Genomic DNA, 20702 nt, shown 5'->3' with positions numbered 1-20702 from the left:
CAGGTCCTGGTAGCGGGTGATAGTCACGGCGTCAAAGCTTTTACTGCCGTTTGGTGGTAATGACGCAGAGGAAGGCAACACAAAAGACATTAACTCATCCTACCCAGGCCAGATCGCAAGGGCGGGTCGCGCACCTGAGACAGTACGTCTCCACTCCACCATTACATTAGCACTAGGCTGGAGGGACAACGAGGGATTCAGAATTTCGAATTATTACTCCCTGTTGCGACAACAACTGAAGTTACGTTTTTACAGATCGAAAACGCCCCATTGTGGCTCCATGCACTGTCATTTCTCGCTAGTGCTCTAGCAGTACTACATGTATTTCGTCTTAGCAGCCAGAAATGAAGGTCATTTGACATGAAAGGATTATTAACAATATTTCAATTGTATCCGAATACACGGTTAACGCTTGACAGGAAAGAAGTAAGTTAACATTACTAAGGATTGCCTGAAGCACTCAGAAGAGAGAGTACATCAGCGATCTACAGCTACATCTACATGGAAAATCTGTAGATCACACTTAGGTGCCTGGCAGAGTGTTCATCGAACCGTCTTCACAATAATTCTCTATTATGACACTCTCGAACAGCGCGCGGATAAACCGAACACCTGTATCTTTTTGTTCGTCTTTAGTATTGTTAACAGACGTGGTAGGGTATACAAGGGGCGTGAACAACATTAGATTTTAAGTGATCTCTGTCAAGGACAAATAGATGCTACGTTCTCGTGTGAGACAGCATTATCAGGACCTGACAGAATTTGAAAGGGGCATCATTGTGGGCCTCCATGAGACCTGCAAGTGGAATCATGCAGTATCCAGATATATACAGGGTATCATGGTTTCGATTTACCACGTCTGCCCAATACGAGGAAGGATGAGTGAATTATGCACCAAGCACATCGTAACACCTCCACACCTTCTCTGTCATCAGAGTAGAGGCAGTGGAGTCCCTGTAACATTCTGTGTTGTCCCGCGCCATTGGTCGGAGTCTAGCAACGGCTGGACTAGGGAATTACCGTCCCACGTGTGGGCCGCCGTTAACACACCACAACACAAACGGCTCCGTTTGTAGTGGTGCAGTGATTGGTAAGTACCGACGGCTGATGAATGGCCTGACATTGTTTTTTGTTTTTAGCGAAGAGTCCCGGTTCTGCACTACGTCATCAGGGAGTATGGTGGCGGCACGGGATGTATGGGGGGGGGGAGGGGGGCCACGGCACTGTGTGGTATGAGTTGGGGGGCTATTGGGTATGACTTCAGGTCACCGCTGCTAGCGACTGAGCGACTGTGAAAGTACAACGTGTTGCCTGTCACACGACTGCATCGAGGTGCCATTTTTCATCTGGATGATCGTCCACACATTGTGCGTCTCTATGAAGTGCCAGCGCGATGTTGAGATACTCCTGGTGCCAGCATGATCCGCCGATGGAACACGAGTGTCACCGGCTCGCACGTCAATTTACCCTAGTCACAATATTCAGCACATCAAGGAGCAACTACAATAGTTGTGGGCTTGCTTGCCTCAGGAAGGACGTAACTGCTTCATGACGCCCTTCGCAATCGAATTAGAGCATGTATCCAGGCCACAGGGGGTCCAACGTCAAAATAGTAAGTAGGGTGATACTGCCAAGTTCTATGTAAATTTGATTCGATTTTGTAATCATGTACGCCGGCCGGTGTGGCCGTGCGGTTCTAAGCGCGTCAGTTTGGAGCCGCGTGACCGCTACGGTCGCAGGTTCGAATCCTGCCTCGGGCATGGATGTGTGTGATGTCCTTAGGTTAGTTAGGTTTAAGTAGTTCTAAGTTCTAGGGGACTGATGACCTCAGTAGTTAAGTCCATAGTGCTCAGAGCCATTTGAACCATTTGTAATCATGTACAGTTTCGACCCATTAAGTTTCATTTCATTTCCTCCTCTCCTTTCATTTGCTTCATTTCTTTGCCAGGCAGTGTATTTTTAAAAAATTGTCTCTTGCTCGATTATGCTGGTATTTCGAAACATTCTCCTCATCTGTGCCTCTGAGCTTCTGCGACGTCACGCAGAGCACCAGCCGCCGCTGCTACCAATATACTACACACTCACTATGCGATGTGGAGCGTGAGAGACAAATTACTCGACGTACTGTACCGCAGCTTTTCTCATATACATTTATTAGCAGACCTGGACTGCTTCTTTACACTATAGCGTCTGTGACATCACCCTAAATAAGGGTTGCCAGCCTAGCTTTGACCTGCGAGACATGGTTAAAACTTCTGATTAGTCCGAAGTCAATAATTAAAATGCCTGTAGAGCAGTCCAAACACTTTAGGAAATCAGATCCAACCACTGGACTCGATAAAGGACACCGCTAACAGTTCAGTACATCTGCTCCATCCGGTTCCTTGCGACTTCCGCTCATAATATCCACAACAACAGGGAAAGAGTGGCACAAAAGCATCACACTAAAGTTCCACGGAAATGAATAAAACTTACTGGCTCCAACGCAAACTTTGTCAAGTTCGTCACGTTCGCTAAACACCACCGTCCACCCAGCTATTGGGCTCCACAACCTAATATGAGGTCACCGTCTACTGGGCGTCTTCCATACTGTCCTAGAAAAACCGGAATGACTCAAAATTCACGCCCGCGCACGGAAACGCACTTTCTGAGTCTGTCAAGTTTCCATACTGGAAAAAACAGCTCGGTTGATCTCAAAGACTACTCTTGTCCCGACTTCACTACGAAAACACCACTTCCTCCCCGGACTTCTACATCCCCCGAGGGCTGCCAACGGAATCCATGATTTCGCTGCCTCCTAAACAGTACACGAAATTACTTAACACCGAGGTCTTCCAGCCTACCAGAACCGAGAGCAGAATGTAAATATTTCCACTGGGCATTTCCTACTCTTGGTTTTATCGCTTTGGCCTTTAGAAGTTTCTCTGGGACGGGTGTTGGAGAACGCCGGCCCTTAGTAGGAAATCACTGTATCGCGACTGGCTCTCTCATGCTCAGACCACTAGCCATTTAGGAGGATTAGGGATAAAGTGTCCCGTCATCTCCGGGCAGAAGAGAGCTCCGTTCTTCCGTAAATCGAACCTGTCGTAGACAACAGTCAAATTGAGGGCAAACTGGCGTGGGCAGACAATGATTTGTTGCAATTTTGCACGAAGGAAGGACACACCTCAAAGTGTAAAAACAGTCACACACTAATGTGGCATGATAGGTCCGTGACAATGCGAGTAGTCTTGTAAACTATACATTTGGTAACAAGTGGCACATTAGTTTTTCTTAAAACCAGCTCATACCGAGATATGAAGCTAGAAGTTTTTTTGAGTTATTGTCTTTCACCTCTTATAAAAAAAAATAAGGTGTTGAAGCATTCATGAAAATGGCAAAGACAGATGCCGCCCACAGAAAAATCAAAGAAACCTTAGGAGAAAAAAGAAGCTTGTTTGAATATCAAGAGTTTAGATGCAAGCCAGTACTAAGCAAATATGGGGAGGCTGAAAGTGGAAGGAAAAAGTAGGACAGTACAAAGGAAAGCAACGTGAATATTATGGAAAGGGATGATAATAGACATGAAATTGAGATTGGAGATGAAATGCTGGGAGAAGAATTGTAGAGTGGAAACAGAAAACTTTCTTAAGTGCCATTTTTTCACAAGCCAGTTACCTGCTTTGGCGATTAGAACGTTCTTAATAAGGTATTTATTTTCTAATTTGTCTCATTACTTTTTTTGCAGTAATGCTGTAAGAAGCATTATTCTATGGTATCAGAATACCGTCTCAATTAGTTATGTACAAAGAGAGACACATGTCTTTTTCATTCTCCTGACAAACGTAACATTTGGAAGTTAGAACGTGTTCCATTTCCACTCTTCAATTGGAGAGAGGACTGAAAGACTTAAGTGGAAAGAAGGAAGCTGAAGTAGTCAACATTCCCTCATAATTATGGAGATATTTCGGGGAAAATACCATAACAGAAATATTCCACACGATATGCAAGGTATTTGAGACCTGAGAAATACTCTTGGACTTCAAGAAGATTGTAATAATTCCAGTTCCAGAGAAGGAAAGTGCAGACAGTTGTGAATATTACTGATGCAACAATTTAATAAACCACGGGAGGAGGGTAGTTGATCCGCCGTCTGTCGAAGATGAGCGCACAGCATTGCAGGAGGGGTGGGGCGGTGGTGTGTAAAAGTGCAATGGACGGGGGACTCCCCGCACGTTGCACATGTCTACGAAACATACTGCATTGCTATCCATACAAAATCACCTATGTCTAGGAGTTGCTTCCTGCTATTATGCCAGCAAGACAAACGTTCGCTCTGGAATTTGTTGTCGCTTAAAAGTGGACAATGAATGGCCATGTAACATTATGTGGATAGATGAAGCTCATGTCCATCTCCCAGGACATTTCAGTGAGCAAAATTGCAGAATATGGGAACGTAAAATCCACATCCACGTCAACCGGTACCACTTGATTCCGCGTAAGTGACTGTGAGGTGCAGCTTGACGGCATCGTCTATCGTAGCACCGAATTTTTCCGAAATGAGTCCTGCGGGTTCTGTTAGCTGTCCCGTGACTGGTAAACGGTATGAGAGTCTTTCGCGCGCGAAAGTGATTCCCACCTTTCAACAATGTGGATGTGAGGGGTGTATCATTTTTATGCAAGATGGTACTCCTACGCACATATTGCACAACCAGTGAAGCCACTACTGCAGAGACATTTCGGAAATGCTAGAATTATCAGCCGCCATTTCCCTATAGCCTGGCCCTGGCCGTCCAGACCACCTCATCTTAATCCGTGTGACTTCTAGCTGTGGGGTTATTTGCAATACGTTGTGTCCAGTGCTCGAAATACTACCGGAGCTCACTGAGGGCGCGCACTGCGCAACGCATTCTGAACGTGGCCCCCGAGACGCTCCGGTCTGTTGTGGAATATGGTGTTTCTCGAACTTGGGGCAGAAAACGGTGGACAGCATATTGAACATGTCTTGGCGACAGTCTCAGACAGTATGAAACTGACGAAATTTTGCTTTTTGCGCTTGTTGGCCTCAGGACAATTAAAAACTGCGTTATTTTTCTTCTTGTATTGTTTATGGCCACAGGACAAAAACCGATGTCACTTTGCTTTTTATGTGGCTTTCGGTCTCAAGCCAACTAAAAACCCATTTTTCAAACAATGGAAAATCCAGGATGGAATGTAACAATATTATGAGAAGGAAAGTTGCTACTCACCATATAGCGGAGATGCTGAGTCGAGATAGGCAACAGACACAAGAAGTCAATTGAAAAATTCTGTGAAAGAAAAAGTGAGGCAGGGAAATACAGAGCTTGCTGTAATTCTGGGAGGACTTACTTCACAACTGCAACTACTTGATGTATCGATGTTACAGTGAAACAACGAAATCTGGAGAATGTCGACTTTCACCAGTGAATGTCAACATTCACATAGGCGCATAGTGTATGTCCGAAATATTTGCTAAACACCCTTATTTCTGACTCACACCGGTAAATGTTGACATTCACCATGCACTAATGGTGATGTTGAACATGTTGGAGATTTATATTTTCTTATCCGTTATTCAGTCGCTATAAAATGTCACAAGGGTGACGTAACTTTTTCGCCTCTCTTTCTGAAAGGAATGACCAAGCATTTAAAATACACAATACATTCTACATGAGAAGAGAAAATAATAGTTATAGAGAAATTACTTATGTGATTCAAATCTTATTTATTGCAACAACTTAAACTATTATGACACTTTGAATTGCACAAGAGTCCCTTGCTTTTACAACTGCATTTATTTGTGGAACACTTCCTTTTGCAATGACAGCGTGTGTAGCTTTGTCCCCCGCTTCTCGAATTAGCTGCAGCTATTTCTCTCAGCGACATTTCGTAAAAAGAACTCTTATCTATGGACAGTAACTTTTCTTTACAAATTACGAACTGATTACGTGTATAAAGCTGCTTGAGGGTACCATTTTTATTTGCCAGTTTATAGAAGTCGGAGTCTTCTCTTCCAATAACAACCGCTAACACATTGCGGCTATCTGTACGACCATGGTCGACACCAGGAACTTGTATTCATACATTGTCACCAATTTGAGCAGGAGGTTCGTAACATCTTTGTTGCTTGCAGTAGAAGATTTTCTTTCGCGGCCGCTCTTTTTGTGGAAATCAACTCGTGTTTTTCAGACAGAATTTGATGTGATGACGTTGTAGGTTGTAGGTCCTCTTCAATATTTTTCTTTGAAATATGGTTTTCGGTATGACCACCGCTCAATTCTTTTTATAAGCATTAACAATTTCTTCAAGCTGTTCTTCGGTTTCAGAAGAATTGGCGATTTATTCGAATTGTTCTTCAGTTTCAATATTTGCGATTTGTTCGCCAGGCAAAAAAGACGATGCTATGCCTCTTTTTGCTTTAACGCCAAACATGGCTTCATAAGGACTTTGGCGTATTCCTTCGTGGTATCTAGTGTTCTTGGCAAACTGAACAAAGGATAAACCATCTGACCATTTATTTGTATACGAGTAGTTATCGTTCATCCATGCAGTTAGCATATTCTGTATATCCTGATTGGCCCTTTCAACTGAGCCTTGTGTTTCACTGTGACGAGGCTGTCCATGAACTATTTTAACATATTTTCACATAGCGCATATTTCGGATATGATTTGATTACTAAATTCTCTACCATTATCTGAGTGCAATATTGCTGTTGCACCAAATGTTAAAAATATTGAAAGAACGTGATGCGCTACTTCTTCAGCTCTTTTAGTTTTCAGAGGTCGTAGCTGGACAAACATAGTTAAATGATCTTGATATACCATTATGAACTTATATTCGCCATCTATGTTTGACTGCAGATCTATCACATCAACTTGACCTCTTAAGTATAATTCAGAAGTAACCATTGGCTTCACAACAATAGCTTTCTTAGGTGCACTGTGTTTCATTTGACACTGTTTACATAAATTTAAATACAACATTACAACTTCATATGTAATATTTTTGTATTTAACTTTCAACTCTTTAAGCATACATGTTTTTCCTCCGTGGCCTATTCTGTTGTGAGTTTCATATACTATACTGTACAATTCTTCATTGGTAACATAATACTGTATGTTCGTTTCCCCTGGTTTTAATGGTACAATTAACTTCTCTTTATCATTAACTTTTAAAACATCAAAACTTTTTAATGGTCTGTAATCCAAAGGTGTGTTGCATTTATTTTTAGCAGAAACCACTTCAGAAAGTATTTAAGAATACTTTTCTTAAGAAAAATAAAAACAATTGTCTTCTTGTTTACCCGCAATTAATGCATTTTAACTTTTCATGAAAAAGATCACGATTTACTGCGGTATCCATTTAGTATAAATTAGGGTATCGGAAAAAAATTAAGAAAACGTTGCTCGCGTTATCAAAGCTTGCATAAGACTGACAAAGCTGAATGACTCCGAGGACAAAGGATTTGGAGGGAGAGAGCCAGTCGTTTGTTTTTTGACTCTTCTGTTTTGGACCTCCACCGGAGCATATCTGTGATTGTCGATCGACACACACCGGAGAGGGTCTGAATGCACAACAATGTAATGAAATATTCGATCTTTCACCGTCGTATTTGGTATCTGTTGACATTCACCGGTGAAAGTCGACATTCTCCAATTTCGGTCATTCACGGCAACGCCGATATATAAACCACTTAAAGTGTTCGAGAGAGAGGAATGGAACAAATGGATGAAACCGAACAAGAATTCACGCCGATACGGAGCTTTAAAACGACCTACAATCAAAGAAGTCTGTCAGTGGATAATACAGACGTGGTGTACAGTGAGAGAAAACATTATTGTTAAATCTTTTAACAAGTGCGGCATAAGTAACGCTTTCGATGGCAGTGAAGACCGTCTCATGTACGAAGAGGACAACGATAACGACAAAGAGGAAGAAGAAAGTTCACATGACGATTTTCAGGGATTTTAAAGGTCAGTTCGATTTTTTTTTTATTCCGATTTTGGCCGTCTAGGGACCGCGTTAAACAACTATTTTTCAATGTACATTTCTCATATTGCGCTCCTCCTCTTTTCTCTTCTGCCAATATGTCTTCATCCTCTCTCTGTGCTGCTCCCTTCGGTCTTCTGTCCACACTGTTCCTCCAGTTCTTCTCTTCTTCACTTCAAATCCTTCAAAATGTTGAATTTTGTCTCTCATTACGTCTCTGTTGGTTATATCATCTTCTCCTACACCCATCTCCTCTAAGTCTGCTTTGACTTCTTTGAACCAGGTGATTTGGGTTCTGGGGTTTGTAACATTATGTGATTGTCTTATCATTTTAAATCATTCACTAATCGAGCAGTCGCTCGGCAACAGCTACAGTTAGCAAATAATGTTGCGAGAATGTAAAAGGTGAACGACCTGTGACGTAACTTGTTTATTGTCGAAGCGCTGTCAGAGATGCAGTGAGTTATTGACTTTGAAAACCGCGGCGCGAAAAACAGACAGAAGAAGAACACTTTTACTCATTTTTTTTGGAGGTACGAGATATTCTCGATGAACAGTTACTCATTCTTCTCTTGTCTCTTGTGTCGGACGCGCATGTCTTGCCGCCGTATTATTATCGTTAAAAATAATATTGTTTTTGTGAAAACTGAATGTATAATACTAAAAGTGGCTAGCAGTAGATTTATTGTGCGACGTGTATGTGAAAACGTCGAAGGAATTGTTTTCATTAAGAGAAGTGCCAGTCAAAACGGCATCCATGTTAAATCCTTCATTGCAATGTAAGTTCGTCTATCAATTGCCATAAATTCAGAGTTTCATGGAACTGGTGTATGGACTATTTATTTAATATAGTATCTATGTCTCACTCCTTCATGAAGTTATTTAATTTTCTTTATGTTTCTGCCAAATAGAGAGTTCACAGTCACGAATTCTTTCGTCGAGTTCGGACGGAAGTTGCATGCGGCGAAATATTTTCTCCGCGCCATACTCTACTGATAAATGCATGATAAACTACGGTCCCTTAGGAAATTCATGTTGAGCTATCCAAAATAATTATATTTTGAATAGGCATTTACTCTCCTCTGCAATGCAACTTCCGACTGATCAGACGATCAAAGAAGAATCAGCCGCACACGGTCGGCGTTCGCAAATATGTTTCCACCGCTGATTATAGCTATATGTTACAGCACAAAAGTAAACATATTGTTATAATTAGCGACTACGAACGGGGACGTTTATAACGGTATGTTTATGTATACTCATTACGTAAACATATCGTTATAATTGGCGCCCGAACAGGGACCTGAATAAAAAAAAAAAAAAAAAAAATATACTCAAAGGAATAATAATTCATATAAGATACGCATTGTGGTAATATTCATAAATAATTGTAGCTAATCTTGTGCTTTTTATTTGTTACATGACATCAAACGCCATCCAATAAAATTTCCATTGAGCGAAAGAAACGAGATATTCAGAGAAAATTACGGAAGAGAGATTTTTTTTTGGAACAGAATTTGTGCGAAAATCTAGTTGCAACGCCCAAGGCAGTCATCAGTAACATAAGTTAAAATTTCGTTAGCCATAGCCAAGTTTCCTTAATTTCAGCCGACATTATTCAATTTGTGATGATCTTTAGTAGTTGCAGTAAAATTTGCTTTGAATTCAGTAGATTGCATTTAGTAGATTAGTAATTTCTTCAAGTATTGTTTAAATTCCATTGTTGTGTATTGCATATCATTTGTTTTTAAATGTCCGCTGCCTGTTCACGGAGCTGACCAGCCCTAGTTTTCATTTATTTTGAACAGTGTGCAGCCATACTTTCTTTACGGTCCAGAATAGTCTCTTGTTCTCGTGACGTGCATCTCCGGACATTCCGATCTTGTGACGTAGCAGTGACAACCGACTCGCAACCGATAAATTACATCTCTGTCGACAGCTGACGGCCGTAGCTCAAACGAACTTCATTGACTTACTGTTTGTAAATAAGTGAGCTATGGCCGACGATAAAATGTCATCACTGGATTCAAATGAACGGAATGAAACGAGTGAAGTGTCGCGTCGCTTACGGTCCCGCACGGTAATTAGTAGGGCTGAGACACCAATTGAAACAATTGTAGAAAGTGAAGTGGGAAATCTTACGGACTTTAGTGCCTCACACCATAATGTTACTGCTACTGAACTAGACAATGCCAGCATAGTTTCTGCCACTAGTAGTCGTAGCCATATACCGGTTACAAGGGAGGCAGGTGAAAGCAATTCAGGGGTAGTGACAGACGATGTATTCAAACAGCTACTGAGTCAAATAAGTCAAATGATGCAGGACGGAAATCGCCAATTGAAAGAGGAAAATCGCCAAATGGTGAATTCCATTAAAAATGATTTGAAAGACGAAAATAGACAAATGTTAGCCTCAATTGAAGATAAACTTTCTACAGTAAGCGAAGAAATAAAAACTGTTAGAGAAAACGTAGCCAAAGAAGTAGCAAAGCAAGTTAAGGATGCTGTTTCTCAAATTCGAAGTGGAATAATTTTCGAACTGAATGACACTTTAGCTACCATGCAAAGCGAGACAACTGACATCCGAAACGCAACCAAGAATCTTGACTCCACCGTAACCACGGTTAATCACAGATTAGACAGAGTAACTACGCAGGTAGAAAAACTAACTGAGGGAATGTCAAATTTGACTCTGGAAACGGAAACGAAAGTAAAGGAGAGGCTAGATAGTCATGAGAGAGAATTTAGAGAAAAGTATGAGAACTGGATTGCTGGAAAGGACAAATTTGTCGAAGATAAAATTAACAAAGACCTAGTAGAGACTGTGAAAGCAACCACTCTTGGTATCTTGTCAGCTCCTGGAAGCTCCGGAGATACTGTAATGTCTGAACTCGGTAGAATTAGGCGTACCCTTCAGCAAGAATTACCAAATTGGAAGCAAGAGGTAACGGAACAGCTAAATAACCTGAAGGCACAAGTGAGTAGTAGTTCCCGAATACAGAGACCGAATTATCCTAACTCTTTAGCCTCAGAGGAAGAAGATGAATTATTTCGGCAATTCCGAATACCTGTTGTATCTAATGAACACACTTCACCACCACATATTCCAGTTAGTCACCGAAATCAAGAATCTGACTCAGTAGTAAAAATGATGAAGGAAGAAAGCATGATAAAGCATCGAGTTTTTCAAACCTTTAACCCAGAAAAACGAAATATCCACCCAATTGTCTTTCTTCGTGGATTCTCCGGCATTTTTCCAAATTCGTGGACTGATAGACAGCGTATCCAATTTGTTACCGGATATATAGGTGGCGAATCGGCAATATGGGGAACAGAAATGGTTGATAAGTGTCGAACATATGAGGAGTTTGAGCACTGTTTCCTCAGCAAATTTTGGAGCGAAGGTGTTCAGAAGCGCCTTCGTAAAGAAGTCTATAATGCAGAACAATTTGACCCCAGGAATAGTAGCCTGAGAAAGTACTTCGAAAAATATCTTGGCAAAATTAGGTATTGGGATAACCCCATCAATAGTAAAGATGTAATTATGATTCTCAAGTCTAAATTACCCATTTCGATTCGTGAAAAGCTGATCGCCATACCTGATGATGATCCAGATACCTTTCTGTCGATATTAGATTCCCTAGACCTGATCTATGAGGACATGAGAGCTAACAAACCGTGGAATACTCCGCACAATTCTTGGCCACAACATTACGACAGTAACGGCTATGAAAAGCCAGGGAACGGTTCAAAAAGTAGTAACGATTGGCAAAACGGAAATAAAGGCAGTGGGTATCCGCACAAAAGGAATAGACATAATCAACACAACCGATTCAATCCCGTGTATAACACGACTGGCAACCAGTACGGCAATCAACCGTACAAGCAGAAGTTTGGAAACGGTTTCAGTCAAAAAGGTTGGCAACAGCAGAGCGGATCGCAATGGAATGCACCGTACTCGCGCAGCCAACACTCAGATTACGGGCAGCAACAAACAGCTGATAACGCCCACTCATACCAATACAACTCCGCGCCTAGTAAAAATCAAGCGCAGGGAATGCACAGAAACACACAGTTTAACGGCAACCCACAGTGTGAAGGTGGATTTCACAGTAACAATTCCGGAAATCATAATAGTAATAAAAATTATCAGACCCCTCGAAGGCATTACAATCCCCCTGTATTTTTCGCAAATGCGGAAGACAGTAACACGTATTGGACACCAGAACAAACGCAGCAACATTTTGACACGAGGTTTGTGCATAACAGTAATTTTGTTCCTCAGTGTTCTCACAATGTCAGATTGGTCGAACTTTCTAATGATGAAGGCCAATCAAAACCACAAAAGCAGGAAAACTAAGTCCAGCATCTGAAAGCTCCCTAAGTGATGCTGTGAGACAGAATGGGGGCTACCACTTCGACGGAGAGACTAACCATGACGTACTTGTACTGAGATACAATGACGGGATTGACATGAGACAAGAATTATTACAAGAGAAAGAGACAACTGACGGTGATGAACCGATAGATGACCAAGTGCAAGCTATGACAAAACTTCCTATAGCCGGAATTTTGACGACTGTAATCCTAGATACAGGTGCAAATATTAATGCTATGTCCTTATGTTTCTATAAGCAAATTAGTACATTAATTAAAATTCCAACATTACCCGTCCAAGGATGTTCAATAACAGGAGCCATCGGCTCCCAGACACAAAAGGTCAGTATACAAGCTTGGGTACCACTGGAGATTCAATCAATACCCATAAAATGTATTTTCCTCGTTGTCAAGAATTTGGCAGTGCCATATCTCTTGGGAATGGATTTTCTACGACGATATAGAGCCCGAATAGATCTTTATATAGGCATTTGCACACTGTTAGTACAGCAAACAGAAGTTGCACTGGAGTTAGTGAAAGAAAGAGTAAAAAACTTTGGCACTTGTAATAGCATTAGATTACAAAGGATAGGCAGAAAACCTTGTCGTAATCATTTCAATTTGTTTTATGGTAACTGTGATACATTTAATGATACAATAACAGTCAGTGACTTACCCTCTCAGCAGGAAATAACCAATAAGACTACAGAATCAACAGAGTTATCCGAACCTCAGCGACAGGAATTATTCAGTTTGTTGTCACACTATATCAACGTGTTTTCAAAACGACCCGGTATTATAAAAGACTATGAATATACTATGGAAGTGGTGCCGCACCAAACTTTCTGTCGCACGACATATCCCATACCGTATGCAAGAAGGGAAGCAGTTCGTAATGAAATTAAGAAAATGTTGAACTGGAAAGTCATAGAGTATTCTAATTCACCATATAGTAGCCCGTTGTTGACGATTTTGAAACAGGATAACACAGTACGACTCGTACTTGACGCACGAAACATAAATAAAATTGTTGTGCCAGTACGAACGAGACCTGAAGCGATTGAAGAACACCTCCAGAGATTTTATGGAGTTAAATATTTGAGTAGCATAGATTTGAAAATGTCATTTTGGCAAGTGAGACTAAATCCTAACTCACGAAAATATACGGCATTTATCTTCGCCGGCAGATCCTATCAATTTCAGGTCATGCCTTTTGGATTGAATGTTAGTTCTGGAGTATTCATCTCCGCCTTAGATCATGTTCTTGGTCCAGATCTTATTGATGAAGTCACTATCTATGTTGATGATCTTTTAATTGCTACTAAAACCTGGGAAGGCCACGTTGAATTAATACAGAAAGTGTTTAAGCGATTCCTGGAATACGGAGTCACTGCCAACTTGCAAAAGTCACACTTTGGCCGAGCCGAAATCAAATTCCTAGGACACGTCATTTCATCTGACGGAATCCGTCCTGATCCGGCTAAGCTAAGTGCAATTAAAAATTTTCCTGTCCCATCTTCAAAACGACAACTTAAAGGTTATCTTGGACTCGCTTCATTCTTCAGAAGATTTTTACCAAAGCAAGTAATGAACAACCCTGATTTATTGAAACTGTTAAAGAAAAATACTCAGTGGAATTGGGCTGACGACTGTCAAAAGGCATTCCTCGATATCAAAGAAGCTTTGTTAAATAGCAACATTCTTTATCATCCAGATATGGATAAGGAATTTTGTGTGTCATCTGACGCACGTTTTCAGGGATTAGGTGCATGTCTCTTCCAGATCCATGAAACGAATGGAAAACCAGACATCAGAGTAATTAGTTTTGCTAGTAGGGTTCTTACAGAAACTGAACGATCCTATTCTGTTACTGAGTTGGAAGCTCTTGCAGTAGTTTGAGCTTTCAAGAGATTCAACTACTACATTAATGGCAAGAAAATCAAAGTCTATTCTGATCATCAGGCTCTTAGTTTTCTTCTGACGTGTAAACTCCTACATCCTCGTTAACGAGGTGGTGTCTTTTCTTACAGGAATATGACTTCGAAATAATCTACATAAAAGGCAAAGATAACATTATTGCGGATGCTGTATCTCGCATGCCTGAAGGCTCTTCGGACAGTACTGAACTTTTGGAACAAATGTCAAATTACAGAATTTTATTGATGAAGGATCCAATACATCGGAAATATTTTCTTGATCTTTGTGAGCAGATTGTCCAATTGCAGGAAACTGATCCAAAATGGAGAGGTGTGAAACAGATCCTCGAAACTAATCCTACCCATCGCATGTACAAATATTACAAATTGCATAATCAAGTTCTTTTCCATCGAACATCACTGTCATCAGAAAATTGGCTAGTATGCATTCCGCAGGAATATGTAGAACACTTACTCTGGTATACACATATTTCGTGGGGACACTTTGGTCCAGAAAAGTGTAAGCGTAAAATAGCAAAGTACTGCTACATCCCTAACCTTCATAGCAGAATTCACAAGCTCTTGAAACACTGTATCATTTGTCAAAAGGCAAAACCTTTTAATCTTTCGAATATACTGCCTTTGAATCCTATTATCACAGAGAAACCTAGACAAACCCTAGGCATAGATTTGGCAGGACCCCTCCCACGAGGTCGTGGAGGACTAAGGTACCTTGTAGCTGTCATTGATCTATTTACCAAACATTTGAGATTGTACGCTATGAGATCTGCAAATACTCAACTAATCATCAATCGTTTAGAACGTGACTACTTTCCTAGATTCGGAAAACCTGAATCAATTCTCTCAGACAATGGGTCTAACTTTGTCTGCAAAAGATGGAAACTTTTCCTTGCTAGTCATCAAATTAGGCAAATCATTATCTCCAAGTTTAGACCGCAGTCGAACCCGACTGAGCGGGTGTTCAAGGAGTTTAATCGTTTTATTCGTACTTATATACCAAATCAGCAGACTCGCTGGGTTGACTTTGTGTCACCTTTCGAGGAAATTGTGAATAATCTACCACACCTGTCTACTGGTTTCACTCCGAGTGAGTTGATGTCTTCTGACCAAGAGAAAAATGAATGGGTCAATTCAATTCCTAAGTGTAACAACGCAAGTGCTAGTTTAGACGCCAGAATAAGACAAGCTCTAACAACGTTGACCACCCAAGCCAATTTACGCAAGAAGGCGTATGACAAACATATTAATAAGGTGTTAACTTATAAAGTAGGCGAAAAGGTCTTGCTAAAAACACACTTTAAACCATCGTTGCTCTTACACAAAAATCGAAAATGGCAAAGTCTTTTTGAGGGACCTTACGAGATCCTTCGTATACCGCATACAGGTTGTTATCTGATTTACGATCCCGCAAATGGAAAAATAAAAGGATTATACCATCACTCTGATCTTAAAAAATATCATGCTACAGAATAAGTCAAAAGGAAAGCTTTATAATGACAAGAGAAGGTTAGCCGCTAGTGACTAAGTGACAACTGATTTGACTTCGTTAAAAAAAAAAAAATGCTTAGAATATATTACACGACAGTGAGTCTATCTTGCTATACAGCAGACAATTTAAAACATGTTATCTTGAGCCATAATTTAAGTACAGACAAGCTGATAAAAAAAAAATCTTGTTTAACAAAGAAAGTGATCAACTCCAAGAACTCTAGTTTTAAGATTTAGTTTTAAGGAGATAATATTTAAGAGAGAGAAATGAAATATAAAGCGAAGGATGTGCCTAACAAGCCGGCTTCTGCGATATGAAATGCTAAAGAAGTGAAAATAAAACATAGTACGTAAGAATTTTTTTTAAGTTCAAGGAGCAATGATCCAGAAACGAAATTTATTTTCGTCAAGGACAAGGGTCGCTTGACAATTATTGGTTCCTGATCCCACTAAAAAGGAAAACATGTAACTAGTTTCTAAGTCAGCTATGTCTAGATTAAGTTCCAATGTACATAGAAATCTGGAACAGGTTCATCTCTGCATTAAAATAACGTAATGTTTACGAAGCATGTGAGTTACTTGTAAGTACCAACATGACCACGAAAGCGCTATCCTTCAGCTAGATAAACAAAGTAGCATTAATTGTAATTGCAATACGCAGGACAGATACATTCAAAGCCATAAGTGAAATAAATACCAAGTATAAGAGTGTAAGTGGCAAGGACAAAGCAATTATGACTTAAGGTCATATATAGAGGCCAATGCAGTGTAGTGCAAGCAGGCGTCAAGGCGAGAATAAAATGACAATGAAACCGCCGGCAAAACAAAGTAGCTAGTTTGTAATTGGGGCGTGTACGCAGACGTACGGCGCAAAGGAAAATTAATTTCTGAGTCATAAGGAACAAGGAGTTGTTTGCTAGATTTCTTCTTCTATGTACTATTATATCTATATCTTTCTTCTGAATTTGTGTAAATATCCTAACCCGCCTAAACCCGTCCCGTAGACTTGACGTCACAGATTGAGAAATGCGGTTGACGTGGAAGGCTGGTTTGGCATACGATTTTCAAAAGGAAGCGCGTGAACGAAATCGAGAAAAGCTAGTTTTGAAATGTCTTTATTTTTCCTTTTAAAGTCAATCCGAGACGCAAACCGAGATCGCGATAAGGAATTTGAAATTTTCTTGAATGGTGTTCTGTTCTCATGTGAGAGGGCAATCAAATGTGACTGATTGATCCTCACATCTAGTAAAAAGAGAATTTTTGTTGAAATGACATTGATAACCTTAATGAATCTAATAAATAGAAAGAACGATTCAAATGAATTAAAATAATAATAATAATAATTGCTAACAGATCGGAGAAACTAATGTATTGTGACTGTGAACTAAAAGCATAATTAGTTTTAGAGAAAGATGAGGAACAATGTAAAGCGAAATGTTAAGGTAGTTACCAACAAAGTAACAGAAATTGAAATGGACATGATAATCAAAGCTCTGAAGTAACAAGCTTCAAAGTGAGACAAACTATTTGATTATAAACTGTAAAAAAGAATTGTGTACATAGTAGTGTATAAGTGAAGGCTTAAAATGGTGTGGAAGTCTGCCACAGACACGAAGCAATGCATCGTTGTTATAAGTAAATGATAATTTCATTCACGGTGAAGAGAAAAAAGTGTTAAACGTGCAGATAGGCCGACGGACAATGATAGTCCGGTTGTGTAACCGAAGGCGGTGATGTGATTACGTGCAGTGCATCGGAAACCAAGTGTGCTAGCTGCTTTGCAAAGTGCGAGCGCTAGCCTACCTTAAAATCTTCAAAATCGGCTGGAAAATGTGGAGACAGGGATGGTTTCAATGGAGCCTCTGTCCCTGATAATTCTCGTCCCTTCTCACCAGCTCAGCAAACCACAAAATACCACAACACCATCGACGCAACGTGTTCACTGAACCGTGCGCGGAAAAGCTGAAGTACCGCCCGGAGGCTAGTGAGCGCCTCGAGTTGCGATTCAGCTCTAACAATCAGCCTGTGTCAACGTACATCGACGCAACAAACGCGTTAAATTTAAAGTGATGTACTAGCACAGCACTCCCGCTGCAGTTCGACGAAACGGACTTTCCATGAAAGCTGCTCCCAAAATAAAAGACTCTTATATGAGATCACAACATATCACATACAATGCTAATGTTATATCCCGTGGATGAAATGTGAACAGCCAAACCACACGCGAATAGTGACAAAGTCAAATTCCTATGAATCCCAAGTCCTAAAATAGATTTAAGCTTAGTTTTTAGACTAATGGGTATTTATATTTCTTTTGTTACATGTAACGTGTGTACGTAACGTGCGAGTGAGACTCGCCCGCCAGAGCTGATGAAAAGTTTTCTACTCGGAGACCGCAAAGTAGCGATCCAACTTCTCAAGGCATAAGCTTCACCTGGAGAAGAATAAAATTTTAACTTACCTATCAATACACAAACAGTGAAAGCGTAAAAATCATGACAACTAGTGAGCAATGGAAAATGGACACGTGTGAGAAATTCCATGTATGAGAATTATATGTGTATAAAAATGGACATGTGTGAGAAATTCCACGTGTGAGAATTATGTGCGTATAAAAAGATGAATCCTCTGTGTTTTCTTTCAGGAGCAAAGAGCCTATGAGCTCTGGACAATAACTTGAGGCCACACGGATGGTCGGTATGAACTCTGTAAAAAAAAAAAAAAGACTGTAATGAGTATAATGTATAATGTCCATTGTAAACTTCGTAGATTTACTGTCTTAGTTTTTTTAATTTTTTTTGTGTATCTTTACCTTAAGAACTGTCTTTGTCTGTGAATGAGAGATCACCATATTTGTGTAATCCTAATAATCAAATGACAGGAATACTGTGTTTGATCAAAGTAAATCTGTAAAGTACTCAATCCCATAATGTTAACGGCGACATGTGAATCTTGGTAATCTCCTTCATTTCCAAGATTCCCATGGAAGGCAATGTAACATTATGTAATTGTCTTATCATTTTAAATCATTCACTAATCGAGCAGTCGCTCGGCAACAGCTACAGTTAGCAAATAATGTTGCGAGAATGTAAAAGGTGAACGACCTGTGACGTAACTTGTTTATTGTCGAAGCGCTGTCAGAGATGCAGTGAGTTATTGACTTTGAAAACCGCGGCGCGAAAAACAGACAGAAGAAGAACACTTTTACACATTTTTTTTGGAGGTACGAGATATTCTCGATGAACAATTACTCATTCTTCTCTGGTCTCTTGTGTCGGACGCGCATGTCTTGCCGCCGTATTATTATCGTTAAAAATAATATTGTTTTTGTGAAAAGTGAATGTATAATACTAAAAGTGGCTAGCAGTAGATTTATTGTGCGACGTGTATGTGAAAACGTCGAAGGAATTGTTTTCATTAAGAGAAGTGCCAGTCAAAACGGCATCCATGTTAAATCCTTCATTGCAGTGTAAGTTCGTCTATTAATTGCCATAAATTCAGAGTTTCATGGAACTGGTGTATGGACTATTTATTTAATATAGAATCTATGTCTCACTCCTTCATGAAGTTATTTAATTTTCTTTATGTTTCTGCCAAATAGAGAGTTCACAGTCACGAATTCTTTCGTCGAGTTCGGACGGAAGTTGCATGCGGCGAAATATTTTCTCCGCGCCATACTCTACTGATAAATGCATGATAAACTACGGTCCCTTAGGAAATTCATGTTGAGCTATCCAAAATAATTATATTTTGAATAGGCATTTACTCTCCTCTGCAATGCAACTTCCGACTGATCAGACGATCAAAGAAGAATCAGCCGCACACGGTCGGCGTTCGCAAATATGTTTCCACCGCTGATTATAGCTATATGTTACAGCACAAAAGTAAACATATTGTTATAATTAGCGACTACGAACGGGGACGTTTATAACGGTATGTTTATGTATACTCATTACGTAAACATATCGTTATAGGTTCTTGTCAAAAAACATGAATATTTTCTTTGTCAGCCTTTCATCATTCATTCTTTTCAAATGGGCGTAAAAGCTTACTCTTCTCTTCCTCATAGTATCTCCCACTTTCTCAATTTTGTCATAATTCTGAACCCCCATGCCTCATAGAAATCAGAGAAATCATTAAAAACCTTAAGAACAATAAAGCACCAGAACTAAGAATTCTTTTTTTTGTCTGGCTTTGCAATGTAATAATAAAAATGTTTGTTTGTATTTTTAATTGCTTAAAAATTAAGGTGGTAGCGTCTTATAGTCCGTAAAATACAGTATGTAGCTTGTGATAGATATTTAGTCCAAGATATACCATTATTGAACGGTAATGTTTGGAGAGGGAGCCTTGGACTAAATTGGTCCGCATTCTATCTCCGCTGCAGTAGACGTGCAGTAGTTATTTAGTCTAAACAGCAGGTGCGACAGTGCCGGTCTGCACGTAGCGCCTGTGGCTTGTGGGACGTCCGTTACGACGCGGCCCTCCCTCTGCCCGGCAGCGCCCACGGTGTTCTTCGCGTGCAGCGCTCTGGCGTCGCTGCTGTTCCTGCAGCTGGCGCGCGACTGGCCGGCGCTCGCCGCCGCCTGGGACGCCGTCGAGAGGCGGCTGGCGCCGCGCTACGGCTACCCCCGGGGCGTCGCGCGCCGCTGCAGGCTCGTCACCGCCGCCGTGCTGCTCAGCGCTCTAGGTACCGCGCGCTGCCCGCCGCTCTACATTAGATTAGATTAGATTTACTTTCATTCCAGTTGATCCGCAGTGAGGAGGTCCTCCAGGATGTAGAACATGTCAGAAAAACAACAGTACATGACAAATATTTACAACTAAAACAAATAAGCTAATGTACCATTCCACAGGTCCCAAGTAGAATCATCGTCATTTTTTAATGAACACTATATGAAAGAGTCATT

General features: G+C 40.5%; 1 protein-coding gene across 1 annotated transcript in view; it reads left to right on the top strand.

The window, feature by feature from the left end:
* LOC126150544 (gustatory receptor for sugar taste 64e-like) overlaps positions 1–20702 on the top strand; it is a 173860-nt gene that overhangs the window by 18784 nt on the left and 134374 nt on the right. Inside the window, exon 4 of the mRNA XM_049915883.1 lies at positions 20240–20482. Coding sequence (XP_049771840.1) covers positions 20240–20482 — 243 coding nt within the window. The remainder of the gene's footprint in view (positions 1–20239; positions 20483–20702) is intronic.

The sequence above is a fragment of the Schistocerca cancellata genome, chromosome 2 (assembly GCF_023864275.1).
Source record: "Schistocerca cancellata isolate TAMUIC-IGC-003103 chromosome 2, iqSchCanc2.1, whole genome shotgun sequence".
Taxonomy (NCBI): domain Eukaryota; kingdom Metazoa; phylum Arthropoda; class Insecta; order Orthoptera; family Acrididae; genus Schistocerca; species Schistocerca cancellata.
This window is presented reverse-complemented; position numbering and strand designations above follow the sequence as displayed.